The sequence below is a fragment of the Pseudophryne corroboree genome, chromosome 8 (assembly GCF_028390025.1).
Source record: "Pseudophryne corroboree isolate aPseCor3 chromosome 8, aPseCor3.hap2, whole genome shotgun sequence".
NCBI lineage: Eukaryota > Metazoa > Chordata > Amphibia > Anura > Myobatrachidae > Pseudophryne > Pseudophryne corroboree.
Window position 1 is genome coordinate 2,364,058 of NC_086451.1, and position 19,088 is coordinate 2,383,145.

Genomic DNA, 19,088 nt, shown 5'->3' on the forward strand with positions numbered 1-19,088 from the left:
TTCCAGTAATTGAGTGCTATGACTAGCTGCCAGACAAGCCTATAATCAGACCAGTTCCAGTAACTGAGTTCTATGACTATCTGTCAGACCATCCTATAATCAGACCAGTTCCAGTAACTGAGTTCTATGACTATATGCCAGACCATCCTATAATCAGACCAGTTCCAGTAATTGAGTGCTATAGCTATCTGCCAGACCATCCTATAATCAGACCAGTTCCAGTAACTGAGTTCTATGACAATCTGCCAGACCATCCTATAATCAGACCAGTTCCAGTAACTGAGTTCTGTGACTATCAGCCAGACCAGCCTATAATCAGACCAGTTCCAGTAACTGAGTTCTATGACTATCTGCCAGACCATCCTATAATCAGACCAGTTCCAGTAACTGAGTGCTATGACTATCTGCCAGACCAGCCTATAATCAGACCAGTTCCAGTAACTGAGTGCTATGACTATCTGCCAGACCATCCTATAATCAGACCAGTTCCAGTAACTGAGTTCTATGACTATCTGCCAGACCAGCCTATAATCAGACCAGTTCCAGTAACTGAGTTCTATGACTATCTGCCAGACCAGCCTATAATCAGACCAGTTCCAGTAATTAAGTGCTATAGCTATCTGCCAGACCATCCTATAATCAGACCAGTTCCAGTAACTGAGTTCTATGATTATCTGCCAGACCATCCTATAATCAGACCAGTTCCAGTAACTGAGTTCTATGACTATCTGCCAGACCATCATATAATCAGACCAGTTCCAGTAACTGCGTTCTATGACTATCTGCCAGACCATCCTATAATCAGACCAGTTCCAGTAACTGAGTTCTATGACTAACTGCCAGACCAGCCTATAATCAGACCAGTTCCAGTAACTGAGTTCTATGACTATCTGCCAGACCATCCTATAATCAGACCAGTTCCAGTAACTGAGTTCTATGACTATCTGCCAGACCAGCCTATAATCAGACCAGTTCCAGTAACTGAGTTCTATGACTATCTGCCAGACCAGCCTATAATCAGACCAGTTCCAGTAACTGAGTTCTATGACTATCTGCCAGACCATCCTATAATCAGACCAGTTCCAGTAACTGAGTGCTATGACTATCTGCCAGACCAGCCTATAATCAGACCAGTTCCAGTAACTGAGTGCTATGTCTATCTGCGAGACCAGCCTATAATCAGACCAGTTCCAGTAACTGAGTTCTATGACTATCTGCCAGACCAGCCTATAATCAGACCAGTTCCAGTAATTGAGTGCTATAGCTATCTGCCAGACCATCCTATAATCAGACCAGTTCCAGTAACTGAGTTCTATGACTATCTGCCAGACCATCCTATAATCAGACCAGTTCCAGTAACTGAGTTCTGTGACTATCTACCAGACCAGCCTATAATTAGACCAGTTCCAGTAACTGAGTTCTATGACTATCTGCCAGACCAGCCTATAATCAGACCAGTTCCAGTAACTGAGTTCTATGACTATCTGCCAGACCAGCCTATAATCAGACCAGTTCCAGTAACTGAGTTCTATGACTATCTGCCAGACCATCCTATAATCAGACCAGTTCCAGTAACTGAGTTCTATGACTATCTGCCAGACCATCCTATAATCAGACCAGTTCCAGTAACTGAGTTCTATGACTATCTTCCAGACCAGCCTATAATCAGACCAGTTCCAGTAACTGAGTTCTATGACTATCTGCCAGACCATCCTATAATCAGACCAGTTCCAGTAACTGAGTTCTATGACTATCTGCCAGACCATCCTATAATCAGACCAGTTCCAGTAACTGAGTTCTATGACTATCTGCCAGACCAGCCTATAATCAGACCAGTTCCAGTAACTGAGTTCTATGACTATCTGCCAGACCAGCCTATAATCAGACCAGTTCCAGTAACTGAGTTCTATGACTACCTGCCAAACCAGCCTATAAGCAGACCAGTTCCAGTAACTGAGTGCTATGACTATCAGCCAGACCAGCCTATAATCAGACCAGTTCCAGTAACTGAGTTCTATGACGATCTGCCAGACCATCCTATAATCAGACCAGTTCCAGTAACTGAGTTCTATGACTATCTGCCAGACCAGCCTATAATCAGACCAGTTCCAGTAACTGAGTTCTATGACTATCTGCCAGACCAGCCTATAATCAGACCAGTTCCAGTAACTGAGTTCTATGACTATCTGCCAGACCATCCTATAATCAGACCAGTTCTAGTAACTGAGTTCTATGACTATCTGCCAGACCATCCTATAATCAGACCAGTTCCAGTAACTGAGTTCTGTGACTATCTGCCAGACCAGCCTATAATCAGACCAGTTCCAGTAACTGAGTGCTATGACTATCTGCCAGACAAGCCTATAATCAGACCAGTTCCAGTAACTGAGTGCTATGACTATCTGCCAGACCAGCCTATAATCAGACCAGTTCCAGTAATTGAGTGCTATGACTAGCTGCCAGACAAGCCTATAGTCAGACCAGTTCCAGTAACTGAGTTCTATGACTATCTGCCAGACCATCCTATAATCAGACCAGTTCCAGTAACTGAGTTCTATGACTATATGCCAGACCATCCTATAATCAGACCAGTTCCAGTAATTGAGTGCTATAGCTATCTGCCAGACCATCCTATAATCAGACCAGTTCCAGTAACTGAGTTCTATGACAATCTGCCAGACCATCCTATAATCAGACCAGTTCCAGTAACTGAGTTCTGTGACTATCTGCCAGACCAGCCTATAATCAGACCAGTTCCAGTAACTGAGTTCTATGACTATCTGCCAGACCAGCCTATAATCAGACCAGTTCCAGTAACTGAGTTCTATGACTATCTGCCAGACCATCCTATAATCAGACCAGTTCCAGTAACTGAGTGCTATGACTATCTGCCAGACCAGCCTATAATCAGACCAGTTCCAGTAACTGAGTGCTATGACTATCTGCCAGACCATCCTATAATCAGACCAGTTCCAGTAACTGAGTTCTATGACTATCTGCCAGACCAGCCTATAATCAGACCAGTTCCAGTAACTGAGTTCTATGACTATCTGCCAGACCAGCCTATAATCAGACCAGTTCCAGTAATTGAGTGCTATAGCTATCTGCCAGACCATCCTATAATCAGACCAGTTCCAGTAACTGAGTTCTATGATTATCTGCCAGACCATCCTATAATCAGACCAGTTCCAGTAACTGAGTTCTATGACTATCTGCCAGACCATCATATAATCAGACCAGTTCGAGTTACTGCGTTCTATGACTATCTGCCAGACCATCCTATAATCAGACCAGTTCCAGTAACTGAGTTCTATGACTAACTGCCAGACCAGCCTATAATCAGACCAGTTCCAGTAACTGAGTTCTATGACTATCTGCCAGACCATCCTATAATCAGACCAGTTCCAGTAACTGAGTTCTATGACTATCTGCCAGACCAGCCTATAATCAGACCAGTTCCAGTAACTGAGTTCTATGACTATCTGCCAGACCAGCCTATAATCAGACCAGTTCCAGTAACTGAGTTCTATGACTATCTGCCAGACCATCCTATAATCAGACCAGTTCCAGTAACTGAGTGCTATGACTATCTGCCAGACCAGCCTATAATCAGACCAGTTCCAGTAACTGAGTGCTATGTCTATCTGCGAGACCAGCCTATAATCAGACCAGTTCCAGTAACTGAGTTCTATGACTATCTGCCAGACCAGCCTATAATCAGACCAGTTCCAGTAATTGAGTGCTATAGCTATCTGCCAGACCATCCTATAATCAGACCAGTTCCAGTAACTGAGTTCTGTGACTATCTGCCAGACCATCCTATAATCAGACCAGTTCCAGTAATTGAGTGCTATAGCTATCTGCCAGACCATCCTATAATCAGACCAGTTCCAGTAACTGAGTTCTATGACTATCTGCCAGACCATCCTATAATCAGACCAGTTCCAGTAACTGAGTTCTGTGACTATCTACCAGACCAGCCTATAATCAGACCAGTTCCAGTAACTGAGTTCTATGACTATCTGCCAGACCAGCCTATAATCAGACCAGTTCCAGTAACTGAGTTCTATGACTATCTGCCAGACCATCCTATAATCAGACCAGTTCCAGTAACTGAGTTCTATGACTATCTGCCAGACCATCCTATAATCAGACCAGTTCCAGTAACTGAGTACTATGACTATCTTCCAGACCAGCCTATAATCAGACCAGTTCCAGTAACTGAGTTCTATGACTATCTGCCAGACCATCCTATAATCAGACCAGTTCCAGTAACTGAGTTCTATGACTATCTGCCAGACCATCCTATAATCAGACCAGTTCCAGTAACTGAGTTCTATGACTATCTGCCAGACCAGCCTATAATCAGACCAGTTCCAGTAACTGAGTTCTATGACTATCTGCCAGACCAGCCTATAATCAGACCAGTTCCAGTAACTGAGTTCTATGACTACCTGTCAAACCAGCCTATAAGCAGACCAGTTCCAGTAACTGAGTGCTATGACTATCAGCCAGACCAGCCTATAATCAGACCAGTTCAAGTAACTGAGTGCTATGACTAGCTGCCAGACCAGCCTATAATCAGACCAGTTCCAGTAACTGAGTTCTATGACTATCTGCCAGACCATCCTATAATCAGACCAGTTCCAGTAACTGAGTTCTATGACTATCTGCCAGACCATCCTATAATCAGACCAGTTCCAGTAACTGAGTTCTATGACTATCTGCCAGACCATCCTATAATCAGACCAGTTCCAGTAATTGAGTGCTATAGCTATCTGCCAGACCATCCTATAATCAGACCAGTTCCAGTAACTGAGTTCTATGACTATCTGCCAGACCATCCTTTAATCAGACCAGTTCCAGTAACTGAGTTCTGTGACTATCTGCCAGACCAGCTTACAATCAGACCAGTTCCAGTAACTGAGTTCTGTGACTATCTGCCAGACCAGCCTATAATCAGACCAGTTCCAGTAACTGAGTTCTATGACTATCTGCCAGACCATCCTATAATCAGACCAGTTCCAGTAACTGAGTTCTATGACTATCTGCCAGACCAGCCTATAATCAGACCAGTTCCAGTAACTGAGTGCTATGACTATCTGCCAGACCAGCCTATAATCAGACCAGTTCCAGTAACTGAGTGCTATGACTATCTGCGAGACCAGCCTATAATCAGACCAGTTCCAGTAATTGAGTGCTATGACTATCTGCCAGACCAGCCTATAATCAGACCAGTTCCAGTAACTGAGTTCTATGACTATCTGCCAGACCAGCCTATAATCAGACCAGTTCCAGTAATTGAGTGCTATAGCTATCTGCCAGACCATCCTATAATCAGACCAGTTCCAGTAACTGAGTTCTATGACTATCTGCCAGACCATCCTATAATCAGACCAGTTCCAGTAACTGAGTTCTATGACTATCTGCCAGACCATCCTATAATCAGACCAGTTCCAGTAACTGAGTTCTGTGACTATCTGCCAGACCAGCCTATAATCAGACCAGTTCCAGTAACTGAGTTCTATGACTATCTGCCAGACCAGCCTATAATCAGACCAGTTCCAGCAACTGAGTTCTATGACTATCTGCCAGACCATCCTATAATCAGACCAGTTCCAGTAACTGAGTTCTGTGACTATCTGCCAGACCAGCCTATAATCAGACCAGTTTCAGTAACTGAGTGCTATGACTATCTGCCAGACCAGCCTATAATCAGACCAGTTCCAGTAACTGAGTTCTATGACTATCTGCCAGACCATCCTATTATCAGACCGGGTGTGGTATGATATGCCGGCAGTCGGGCTCCTGTTGACCAGCATATCGGCGCCGGGAGCCCAGCCGGCATACTGAAGACCACCCATCAGACCACATACGGTAACTGAGTTCTATGGCTATCTGGCTGACAGGTCTATAATTGGATTCAGTTGGTAGCTGAGTTCTATGACTATCTGCCAGACTGGCCTATAATCAGAACGGTTGTAAATATAAATGAACGTTAATAATTTGCTAAATCTATAGAGATGTAAATGTGAGACGTGTTAATGTAAGTAAATATGAATCCCTGGTTCTTGGCGTTACCAGAGGAGAACCCGTAGAAGATACTGTAAAAAGTGACAGGAACATTTCTGTAGTTTATTACTGTGACAGGACGGTACCGTACGGAAGCACTCGTCGCTTCCGCGTCCCGTTGACTGCGCACAGAATGGAAGGTCAAGCCGCACGAGGCCTGACCACATAGGGGATTCCCGCTTAGACCGTCAGTAACCGCCTGTTACTGACTCCACCCACTGCGCTGTGGGCGGGTTCTCGCTGCCACCACCAAACTCCTAACCTGCCGTGGCATTTGGAACCACGGTTCTGCTCTGTATGTGCCGACGCACTGCCTTACCACACCTGTGTGGTGTTGACGAATCCCCTCTAGCCACTTGCTAGGCCTCTACCGGTAGCTGGCGGAAGGCGGAGCTTGGAGACGTCAGGTGCTTCCCTGGACAGCCGGAGAACGGGGCTAGGTTTGGCCTAACCCTGTAGGTCACAAGATGAAGCAGTCTTCTTGAGGCAAAGATGTTTATTGCTCAAATAAGCTTTAAAAAGGCTCCTCCCTATTGCTAGGGGCAACAGCATACAATCAGATGTTTTTAGCAGAAGATGTTACAATATACACTCCTATGGGCCAACTGCCCTTCTTTTATCCCTCTCCAAGACCCCTTACCACAGGGGATAAGCCCGCCCTGTGGTGCACAACCAATCAATGTTTACCCATGAGCTGTGCATGCTTTGCTCTCATGCACAGCTAACATTGTCCTCTATGGACAGTGGAGAGTGGTCGGTCTCTTTTGCCTCTCCCATCTTGGAGAATCAGGATACTCCCCGATGCCGTTCAGTCTGGCTGGGGGGAAGTTTTCCCTCCTAAACTGACTTCCAGAAACCTGCCCGGGACCCATCTCACTGCCTGCAGCCTGGATTTGGGCTCCAGAGCTGGGCAGCCTGGCTCCCCGGTCCAGGTCTCCTGGCCACCACGGGTGATCTCCATGGAGCTCCAAGAAACCACTCAGCTTGTTTCATAGCTGATCTGCTTCTCTTTCTCCCTGTGCCCCTTGGAAATGTGAGGCTGGATGGGAAAGCATTCCGTTTTTGGGGAAAAGGTCTGGGAGAATCCATCAGCCTGCACAGCCATGGATTCCCCCCTCCTGGGACACACAATCAAGTAAGTGCAATTTACCTTTAAATACATCACATTTAAATCACACTGTACACTTCCCTTTAAATATACACTGAGCCTGTGCCCTGCACAGACTCTACATACTCAGGCACTGCAGTGCCTTACAACACACTGCATGTCATAAAATTTTTTACACAATGTCTTGTTGTTTAACTACTGTGCCCAGCGCTCAGCGCTGGGCTTCCCTAGCCCTGCAGCCTGGCTGCTAGGGCTCTCTCTCAGTGCTGGAGGTATGGGGCTGGCTTCCCCCATCCTCCAGCCTGCCTTCCTGCCTCAGGGGTCCAGTGTGGCACTACTCAGTGGCCTCACCGCACAGTGTGGCGCACCCCCCTGTACCGAAAGCCCGGCGGCCGGGACACTTGTCCCGGCCCCCGTGACTCTGGCTCTGTTGCAGCGATGAGGTGCCGGGAGCGTAGCTCCCGGACCCCAGCGCTCATCAGCCTGCTCAGCAGCCTATTTGCACCCCCGCCGCTAGGGAGCCGGCTAGCCCGGTCCCCCATGAGCGGCGCCTGTCTGGTAGCCTCGCCGCAGCGTCCGGCGGGGAGCCGGGCTTCGGCGCACCCCCCTCGCTGCCCAGCAGCCCGGGACGTCCGTCCCGGCTGCTGCGGCTGGCCCCCCGTGCTGGGCTGAGGCGCCGGGAGCAGAGCTCCCGGCCCCCAGCGGCGGCTCTCACAGAGAGCACTGCAGCGGGAGCCGAGCTCCCAGCCGCAGCGCTCACCCTTCTCCCCGGCGCGCACACTCCAGTGCGCCCGGGGCTTCACCGACCGCTGCCGGGAGCGGAGCTCCCGGACTCCGGCGGTCAGCGGCTGCCTTCTCTCCCCCGGCGCGCACACACTGCTGAGCGCGCCGGGGGGCTGTCCTCCCTGCCGTGGTCTCCGGAGGGGTCCGGGACCACGGCACATTCAAAAATACAATATTAGTACATATTTATAACACGGCGCCTAGTGCCCACAGCATTTTCAAATCTGGCGCCAAGCGCCCTTTGTCCTTTAAAATGGATCCAGGCACTAGGGGTTAACCCCTTCAGTGCCGCAGGCGGCCATTCTCCTCGTGGCTGGGGTCCCTCCGGCCACACTCCTCCCCCCCATTCAAGCGGGTCAACCAGGGACCCATGTCCCAACGATTTGGGTCCTGGTCCCGCAGTCCTTTGGGGTGAAGGGGACGCTACCTGGGGGGTGTAGGCTCCGGCCTAGACAGTTCATCCATAGTGCAGTGGGCCTCTCTTCGTGGGTGCACAATGTTCAAATAGTCCACCTGAAGTCCAAGTGCAAGGCTCCACCACAAAAGTCTGTCCAATTTCCCCAAGGTAGGTTGCCGCCACCTAACCGGTAGGTGGTAAGTCACCACGGTGGGGGGCTGGTTACAAACAAGTGCCACCCACGGTGTCCCAACTGTGGCATACCCCACCTCCCATAATAGCAGTTTCCTGCTCAACCAGGCCACAGGGTGCTCCTGCCCATATGGCTCTTTCTGGCTCTGTACTGCTCCCAGTCCGTGCAGTGGCGCAATAGTTTGTAACACACAGTCCTGGTCAAGAATGTGCGCCATCAGCACTGGAGCGGGTACCCGAGCCTCTTTCAATGACTGGAATGCCAACTCGCAAGCGGGTGCAAAGTCCACTGACTTGGGAATGCCCTTCCTAGCCATCTCTGTCAAGGGGTTCACTACAGGACTAAAGTCAATGACAACATGTCCGTAATGCCTTACAGGTTCTAAGGTCAGTACCGGTCTGGGTGATGTGGGTCGGGGACAGCCTCTGGTTGCCTCCACCCCCTCTGGGTTGGGCCTACCCCTGTCTCCTCCCACATGGTGCCCCAGGCACTGCACCTTTGTCATACCTATCTGGCAACTGTCTGCCCTAACTGTCAGACCTGCCCTCCAATCCTCTTCTGTCGACCTATGACTTGGGAAACCTACCCTGTCACCTAGGTCTACTCTTCCCTCCTCGTCCGCTACCTGTGCCACAGTGATGGCGGCCAGACCACCAGCCTCTGGATCCTGTGTGGCATCCACTACAGGGAGGCTGCGGGTCTTCCCCGATCTACTGCGCACAGGCAGGGGACCTGCTATGTCCACAGCAACTTGCTGCAAGGGTTCTCCTATGGGCAGAGGCCCAGAGACAACACAACCGCTGGAGTGCCCCGGCTGCCAACGCATGGCACCAGCCTTACAGTTGGTCTGGGCGTCATCCGACATTCCAGACCAGGGTAAGCTCTGTGTCAGGCACTTCAGGGTACGGTCTGTCTCCGGGTTACAGTCCAAAGGGGTTTCGCTGGCAACCGACACCGGTTGCGCAGGAACGTTCCCTGAGGGGACCAGTTGGACACATTCCCTATCTGGTCTATCCCCTCCCACTTTCCTGGCTACCCTGTACCTTGACCCTTCCCGCCAGGTCAACCTCCCCGCCCCAACCCTGTCAAGGCCGCTGCCAGAGTGGCGCCTCATGCCTTTCGGGGATGGGTCAGAGAGTTGAGCCTCCCTAAACTCCTGCCTGTGGCCCTCAATCTCTCCTAAATTGGGACACTCTACAGGGGGATCTAGGTGGGGACTACTAGGGTCAGTCTGGTAGGGGTCAGTCATGGAAAAGTCAGTGTGGTTTCTCATACTCACCGCCGGAGTTGGCAAACCACTTGGGTCAGGAGCATCATTGGGCACCCTCACAGGATCAAACGAGCTGGAACCGACATCCTCTGCGTTGCTAGGGGACGTGGGCATACCAGAGGCAAAAGGCATGCGGGGTCGATGTGCTGATCTAGCCGCTGTAATCTTTTCTTCTGGGCTGGTTGATACTGTGGTTGGCTGTGCTGGCAGTTGTCTAGCAGCTGTAGTCTTTTCCTCTGGGCTGGGCTGTGCTGGAGTAGCTGATATCAACGGTGGTTGTGGAACTTGACTCCGGGGAATGGCGCCAACAAATGTAGTGACGATCCCACCACCCAGATCATTTCCTAGGACCACATCAGTTGGGAGACCATCCATGACGGCAACTTCTCGCAACTCTGGTCCAGCTCCCCAGTCCAGGTAGACTCTTGCCATGGGAACCGCTTTTTCTGTTCCTTCTGCCAGGGTGACTGTGGCAGTGCGACCCTGCAATACTGCAGCAGGATCTATAAGGTGGGGGCTCACCACAGTGATTGAGGCCCCACAGTCTCTTAGGCCTTCTCCCTGCAGGGGTCCCACGTGGACTGGCTGCAGGTGCCTCCACATGTTGTGTAGGGGCTGTTTGGCCATGCAGGTGACTCTCTCCGCAGAGTGCACCTGTCTCTCGCCACACTCCATCGGACTGACTGGAGGGGGAACAGTCTCTGTAGGCTCATCTCCTCTCGTCAAACAAGCGATCCGGGCTCCAGCACTCGGATTTGGGGCACGAGTCTGGGGTGCTTGGGATGCAGGACAGTTCATCCTCAGATGTCCGATTTTCCCACAGCCGTAGCACTTCTTCTCCAGTCGTGGCACCGATGATCTCTGATCAGTTGCAGGGACGCTGCGGTGCGGTTGCTGGCTAAGAGCACCCGGGTTGGAAGATGCTTGTCTTTGGGGGTGAGGAGCTGAAGAGGGGGGTCCCCTTGTTGGTACAGTCTTTTGGAGCTGGCTGCCCCCGTGGCCGAATTGCCACATACTTGTCTGCTAACCGGGCAGCCATCTTTAAGCTGGGTGGCTCCCGATCTAGCACCCACTCCTTCACTTCTTGGGCGCACCTGCGGTAGAACTGCTCCCTGCAGATCAGGTCGATCAGTGCGTCCCATGTAGTGGCTTCCGAATCCTTCACCCACTTCACCACGTACTGCCGCAGCTGGGTGGCGAACTGCTCATGGGTGCTTCTAGGATTCTTAGGCAAGTCTCTGAATTTCTTCCTGTAAGACTCGGGAGTGATGAAGAATCGCTGGAGAAGGGCCTTCTCGACTTCGTCGTAATTCCCACAGTCCTCCGTGGCCACTCCTCGATAGGCCTCCAAGGCCTCTCCATGCAGAGTGTGCACAAGGTGTCTCACCCACTCTGACTTGGGTAGATCACGTAGTTTACAAGTCCTCTCAAAGACTTGCAAATGTCCATCAATGTCCCCATCACTGTCTGCAAACTTGGCAAGCTGAACTCGTCCTGATCTGTGTACAACAGCTGACAACGGCTCCCGGGGTACCACGGCCTGTGGTGCCCGCTCATCACGCCACATCTGGATGATGATCAAGCGCTCTTGCTCCGTTGCTCTTTCCCCCAATTCCGCTAGCCGATCTGCTAGGGTATCCGGGCCGCCCCCCCTGGGACGTTGGGATCCTGGCCCTGCTTGGGATTGCTGGGAAACATTGCTGCTGTGAGAGAGGGCGGGGCTTGTGGTTCTCACCGGTTCTGTGCGAAGGTCCACTGTTGGGTCGTCCTCTGCGATGCTGACGCCATCAGTGTTTTCCACCTCCACCCGATGAGACTCCTCCCAGCTCCTGAGCGCCGCCTGCATGACGCTCCTGGACGCATTGAAAGGGATATCCACACCCTTCTCCTGGCATACGATCTCCAGATCATCCTTGGACATTCCGCTGAATTCCGCCATCTTGTGCGTTCTCCTGCGCTGCAGTTACTCCTCTCCTGAATAACTCGGCTTCTCCAATCGGGTGATGAAAAGCCGCCTGGGATTATCCCACCACTATGCCACCAATTTCTGTGACAGGACGGTACCGTACGGAAGCACTCGCCGCTTCCGCGTCCCGTTGACTGCGCACAGAATGGAAGGTCAAGCCGCACGAGGCCTAACCACATAGGGGATTCCCGCTTAGACCGTCAGTAACCGCCTGTTACTGACTCCACCCACTGCACTGTGGGCGGGTTCTCGCTGCCACCACCAAACTCCTAACCTGCCGTGGCGTTTGGAACCACGGTTCTGCTCTGTATGTGCCGACGCACTGCCTTACCACACCTGTGTGGTGTTGACGAATCCCCTCTAGCCACTTGCTAGGCCTCTACCGGTAGCTGGCGGAAGGCGGAGCTTGGAGATGTCAGGTGCTTCCCTGGACAGCCGGAGAACGGGGCTAGGTTTGGCCTAACCCTGTAGGTCACAAGATGAAGCAGTCTTCTTGAGGCAAAGATGTTTATTGCTCAAATAAGCTTTAAAAAGGCTCCTCCCTATTGCTAGGGGCAACAGCATACAATCAGATGTTTTCAGCAGAAGATGTTACAATATACACTCCTATGGGCCAACTGCCCTTCTTTTATCCCTCTCCAAGACCCCTTACCACAGGGGGTAAGCCCGCCCTGTGGTGCACAACCAATCAATGTTTACCCATGAGCTGTGCATGCTTTGCTGTCATGCACAGCTAACATTGTCCTCTATGGACAGTGGGGAGTGGTCGGTCTCTTTTGCCTCTCCCATCTTGGAGAATCAGGATACTCCCCGGTGCCGTTCAGTCTGGCTGGGGGGAAGTTTTCCCTCCTAAACTGACTTCCAGAAACCTGCCCGGGACCCATCTCACTGCCTGCAGCCTGGATTTGGGCTCCAGAGCTGGGCAGCCTGGCTCCCCGGTCCAGGTTTCTTGGCACTACGGGTGATCTCCATGGAGCTCCAAGAAACCACTCAGCCTGTTTCCTAGCTAAGCTGCTTCTCTTTGTCCCTGTGCCCCTTGGAAATGTGAGGCTGGATGGGAAAGCATTCCGTTTTTGGGGAAAAGGTCTGGGAGAATCCATCAGCCTGCACAGCCATGGATTCCCCCCCCCTGGGACACACAATCAAGTAAGTGCAATTTACCTTTAAATACATCACATTTAAATCACACTGTACATTTCCCTTTAAATATACACTGAGCCTGTGCCCCGCACATGCTCTACATACCCAGGCACTGCAGTGCCTTACAACACACTGCATGTCATTACATTTTTTACACAATGTCTTGTTGTTTAACTACTGTGCCCAGCGCTCAGCGCTGGGCTTCCCTAGCCCTGCAGCCTGGCTGCTAGGGCTCTCTCTCAGTGCTGGAGGTATGGGGCTGGCTTCCCCCATCCTCCAGCCTGCCTTCCTGCCTCAGGGGTCCAGGGATCTCCCTGTCCCCCCCAGTGTGGCACTACTCAGTGGCCTCACCGCACAGTGCGGCGTACCCCCCTGTACCGAAAGCCCGGCGGCCCGGGACACTTGTCCCGGCCGCCGTGACTCTGGCTCTGTTGCAGCGCTGAGGTGCCGGGAGCGTAGCTCCCGGACCCCAGCGCTCATCAGCCTGCTCAGCAGCCTATTTGCACCCCCGCCGCTAGGGAGCCGGTTAGCCCGGTCCCTCATGAGCGCGCCTGTCTGGTAGCCTCGCCGCAGCGTCCGGCGGGGAGCCGGGCTTCGGCGCACCCCCCTCGCTGCCCAGCAGCCCGGGACGTCCGTCCCGGCTGCTGCGGCTGGCCACCCGTGCTGGGCTGAGGCGCCGGGAGCAGAGCTCCCGGCCCCCAGCGGCGGCTCTCACAGAGAGCACTGCAGCGGGAGCCGAGCTCCCAGCCGCAGCGGGAGCCCTTCTCCCCGGCACGCACACTCCAGTGCGCCCGGGGCTTCACCGACCGCTGCCGGGAGCGGACTCCGGCGGTCAGCGGCTGCCTTCTCTCCCCCGGCGCGCACACACTGCTGAGCGCGCCGGGGGGCTGTCCTCCCTGCCGTGGTCTCCGGAGGGGTCCGGGACCACGGCACATTCAAAAATACAATATTAGTACATATTTATAACACGGCGCCTAGTGCCCACAGCATTTTCAAATCTGGCGCCAAGCGCCCTTTGTCCTTTAAAATGGCGCTGGGCACTAGGGGTTAACCCCTTCAGTGCCGCAGGCGCCCATTCTCCTCGTGGCTGGGGTCCCTCCGGCCACAATTACATTCTACACACTGGAGGTGCGATCCAAATTGTGATCCGATTGTCTGTTTGGGCGATATCATTCATGCAACGCAATCACGCATCAGTAATGACGTCATTATGTCACCCCCTTTTCATCCCCTTAGGGGAGGTTTATTAACATTCTAATTATGTAGTTTTCCTATTTCCCACCTGCAGAATATCTATGTTACATTTCATCATCCTAACGTATCGGGGAGTGAGAGACTCAGTGATGAGTCAGTGAGTGAGTGAGTGAGTGAGTGAGTCTGTCAGTGAGTGGGTGACAGTGAGTGAGTGAGTCTGTCAGTGAGTGAGTGACAGTCAGTGGGTGTCAGAGAGTAAGTGAGTGAGTGACAGTGAGTGAGTCTGTCAGTGAGTGAGTGACAGTCAGTGGGTGTCAGAGAGTAAGTGAGTGAGTGACAGTGAGTGAGTCAGTAAGTCAGTGAGTGAGCATTTATTTATTTTATTTTTATGTATTTTCGCATATATTTATATAGATTTGTAATTTCATCTGATGTTCCCATGTCTAGGTGACTCACTAGCAACACAAAGGGACCAGGCATTTTCCACCAAAGACCGGAATAATGATAAGTCCGCTAAAGACGAGCAGAGTTGTGCGCAGTATTTCAGAGGCGGCTGGTGGTTTGAATCCTGTCATTTATCCAACCTGAATGGAGAGTACTTGAAGGGAGGACACCAAACCAAGGGCAAAGGGGCCATCTGGTTTCATTTCAGGGGCAACTTTTATTCTCTCAAGTCATCAGAAATTAAGTTTCGTCCGCAAGATTAAATCATCTGATGAAAACCCCATTCAGATATCTGGTGTAATATGCTGCTTAGATAAGTGACCTATTTACTAAATGTAAAGCGACCAGACAGGACTGTTATATATATCAATCATCCGACATCTGTGAATGGAGCTATAGGATCTTGACTAGGGCTGTATACAGTCTGGCGTATACAAAAGGGGAACAACCCTGACAATGCTTAAAATGACAATAAGAATATAATAAAATAACATGTGAAGCGATTATTAGACTAACGTTTATTACACACTCGCTGTTCTCCGCACGGGAGTTTCTGATTCTCACGGATGTAAATATAAATGAGTGATAATAATCAGGTAAATCTGTAGAGATGTGTAATAGAAGTATAGCGCCACTTGTGAGGGAAAAACCCCAAAATAAAAAACACTCCCTTATGAATATTAGGGCGTCAGCCATCCCCTAAAGTTTCTGCATTGGTAAGATGCTGTTAAAAATTAAGATAAAATGTGAGAGAATAGGGTTCTGGCGACCAGTGGTGTTTTACAAATAGACTTAGAAGACTATAGTATAATTAAAAGGAGGGACGTAGTAAAAGTTTTTTTTATAAAAACATTTTTACAATAAGTTTATTGCCAAGATACATATAAACATATCTTCAAAACATAAATGTATATATCATAAAAAATGAAGTGGAGTTATATATATAAAAATTGTGTACTAAAAGGACCGAGGAAAATGTATACGTTTTCTATAAAAAGTTTTTTAAAAGCAATTTTTAGAAGCATATAGAAAGGATAAAAAGGAAGTAAAATAATTTTTTGGTATAAAAATGGCTTATCTTAGTATGGAGGGTCATACGGGAATTCCCAACGCGTTTCGTCAGTCTGACTTCATCAACGGGTAATAGTCAAGTGAGCAGGACTGACTTTTATACCTGCTATTATTGAGGTTTCTAATTGTGACATCACTTCCTGTTAATTAACAGTTTATTAAATTTAGTGACTTATTTTTAGATAAACAATGAAGGAGCTAGTTCAGGATATAGAGGAGAGGCCGTATATTGTATAATTCTAAAAAACAAACATAAATATTACATAATAGAGAGTAAATAAGATTAATTTAATTAATTGCAGGCACTTCCGTCAGGAAACGGGGTGTGGCCTAATACAGGGGGCGTGGTCAGTTACAACCCCTGTACATTGCTAGTGCCGCTTGAATGCTGACCGGTGCGCGATAACGTCTAGTTCCCTTCGTGGAGAGGACCTTTGCTGTGCGGTGCGCGATGACGTCATCGCGCACTGCTCAGCAAAGTTACTCTCCACGAAGAGAAACTAGACGCATAGCGTCTAGTTCCCTTCACAGGAGGCGGACGGGGACGGCAGCGGGCAGCGGAGGCGGACGGGGGACACAGCGGGCAGCAGTGGCGGATCTTGCCACGGTGCGGCGCCCTCCGGAAGGCGGCACCCTGGGCAAAAGTCCTGCTTGCCCGTGGCAAGATCCGCTACTGATGTCGACATTGCAATCATAAATAAGGAGTGTGGTGGCCCACTGAAACTCCTTATTTATGATTGCAATGTTGTACACTGTGTAAATATATAATTGGCACTAGTACTGCCTTATTAGAGCTATACTAGCTAGGAATCTAGAAGGTAATTCCAAGTTGATCGCAGCAGGAATTTTGTTAGCAGTTGAGCAAATCCATGTGCACTGCAGGGGAGGCAGATGTAACAGGTGCAGTGCAGGTGGGGCAGATGTAACATGTGCAGAGAGAGTTAGATTTGGGTGGGGTGTGTTCAATCTGCAATCTAAATTGCAGTGTAAAAATAAAGCTGCCAGTATTTACCCTGCACAGAAACAAAATAACCCACCCAAATCTAACTCTCTCTGCACATGTTACATCTGCCCCACCTGCAGTGCACATGGTTTTGCCCAACTGCTAACAAAATTCCTGCTGCGATCAACTCAGAATTTCCCCCGAAACAGCAGTTTATTCACATGAGCCAAGTAACCTAGCAGGGGTCATTAAAGTCAGCAGCAGGGGGAATTACCCTAGTCCAAATCCGTAGTAGAGGGATTCATTACCTCACTATATTGATGTCATGTATCTGTGACTGACCAGAGCACTGATCAAAGTGTCCCAGCGGGTTACCACACTCCTTATCCATGATTATAATGCTGTATGCCGTGTTAATAAAATGATGGTGTGTCAATCAGCACCGAAATTGCCCTGATCAGAATGACATGAACTAGGAACGGAATAACAGGTTATCTATAAGGTCCTATAAGCTCAGCAGGAGACATTAAAGCAAGCTGCAGGGGAATCACCTCAGCCCAGTGGTTTCCAAACTTTTTTTTTTTTTTACAATCATTTTTATTAACGTTTGACATTATAATCTTGGTAACATACATTAAACAGAATACATGCAAACGTGAATTTAAAGGAAGTAAAAAAATTAAAAGGAAAAGAACAGAGGGGGGAGGGAGGGAGAAGGGGGGGGGGGATACCGCCAGACCTAAACGCTTCAGTAATAAGTTGTCAAATACCTAATCAGTAACAGTACTATGTCACAACTGAGGGCCTGAGCTGACGGGAGGCAGCCTCAGTTGTAGGGGCTGAGATGTAACGGAACCTGGGAGGTTGTATCAGACCCCTAGACATGTAAGTAACATGTAGAATAACTGCCCGAAGGCGTGACCACGACAACCAGGATAAAAGTCAATGTTGTTTATTATGACATACTCCATAACACAGCAGCAAATAAGAAAACATAAAACTTAGCAGGAAATAATACAGTTCCTGGGTACTACAGGGTGGCAAGGGCCACAGGGCTCTGGTAGTGTGAGATAGTTCTTATAATCTTCTAGTTGGAAAGTCCTTACCAGGCCCGACTGTAGCAATGGAAATAGCCCAGGATCGTACCAGCTGGTGTTCCAGGTAAAGCTGGGCTGCTGTGGATAAAACGGCTGCTGTGGGTACTGGCTGGAACCAGACTGATGTTGGCACGGAGTGGATACTGGCTGGAACCAGTTAAATAATACAGTAAATGTAGTTTGAGAGCGATGAAATATGAAGTGATGTTTGGAGCTTGAGAGCGGTGAAATAATAATGCCAGTGATAAATGATAATCTGCAGAAAAGGGTAACGGCACTTTAAGAAGAGCTGACCTCTGCTGGAAGCTGGATGCTGTAAGCAGGTGGATCTGTAGCTGGAAGCAGATGAATCCAAAAGGATAGGAGAGTCAGGCTACACCGCAGGTGGAAGGCTGGTGCGGGTCTCTTTAGTGGAGGTTTGGAGATAGGAACTGGAACCTGGAAAACAACCACAGGAGAGAGACAAACTGGAACTAGGTTTGACAACCAAAGCACTGACGCCTTCCTTGCTCAGGCACAGAATATTTATACCTGCAGCAAGGAAGGGATTGGCTAGGCAATTATGCAGATTAACAATGCAGACAGCAGATTGGTGGAAATGAACAGATGACAGAATCCAAGATGGCTGCGCCCATGCAGACACTTGGAGGGAAGTTTGGTTTGTAATCCATGTCATACCCTCCAACATGACCCGCCCCACTAGGTACAAAATGCTCTGTTTCTGGACTTTCCTCTTAATTTATTATTGCCATCACCTGTGAAGAAACAGCTTTCTTATCATGTAACTAGTTCAACACAGGTGATGGAAATCATAAATTAAAAGGGAAGTCCAGAAACAGATCATTTTGTACCTAGTGGGGCGGGTCATGTTGGAGGGTCTGCCATGTGGGAATCAAAACAGTAATGGCGGTGCCGGCCACAGGAGACGCCAGGCTGATAAGTGCACATCTAACCACGCGGGCACAGCGGAGGCCGCGGCTGACGTAATCGCCACTCTGACACTCTGCATGCAGAAACTCAGGGACAGCGGCGGAGGCCGCGGGAGACGCCATTCCGGATGTAACATGGCGCCGCGGTGACCGCGTCTCAGAGTGACAGGAGAGGAGGCAGGAATGTGGACATCAGCATAACAGATGGGATCTGGTCCTGGAACGCTGAGCCAGCCTTAGGAGGCATCTGAAGGGTAAGTAATGGCGTCCAGATACCCGGATCATGACATACCATTATCGCACGGGCCTTCTATAGGGGAATCCAGAACAGTAAAGAACGGAATGCCCCATTCGCTCACGGAACTCACCCCACTTAAACCACTTCATATGACTAGAAGAGGCGGAAGAGGAATATGCCGTCTCCGCCATTTCAAATAAATAATTCCTGTGGACTTTATCCAGAATAGCAGTAGACCTAGGG

The 19,088-nt window shown here is 49.8% G+C and overlaps 1 protein-coding gene across 1 annotated transcript in view; it reads left to right on the top strand.

Moving 5' to 3' along the window:
* LOC134948063 (ficolin-1-B-like) overlaps window positions 1–15,071 on the top strand; it is a 153,865-nt gene extending 138,794 nt beyond the window's left edge. Inside the window, exon 10 of the mRNA XM_063935820.1 lies at window positions 14,571–15,071. Coding sequence (XP_063791890.1) covers window positions 14,571–14,830 — 260 coding nt within the window. The 3' untranslated portion in view covers window positions 14,831–15,071. The remainder of the gene's footprint in view (window positions 1–14,570) is intronic.
* The last annotated feature ends 4,017 nt before the right edge of the window (window positions 15,072–19,088 follow it).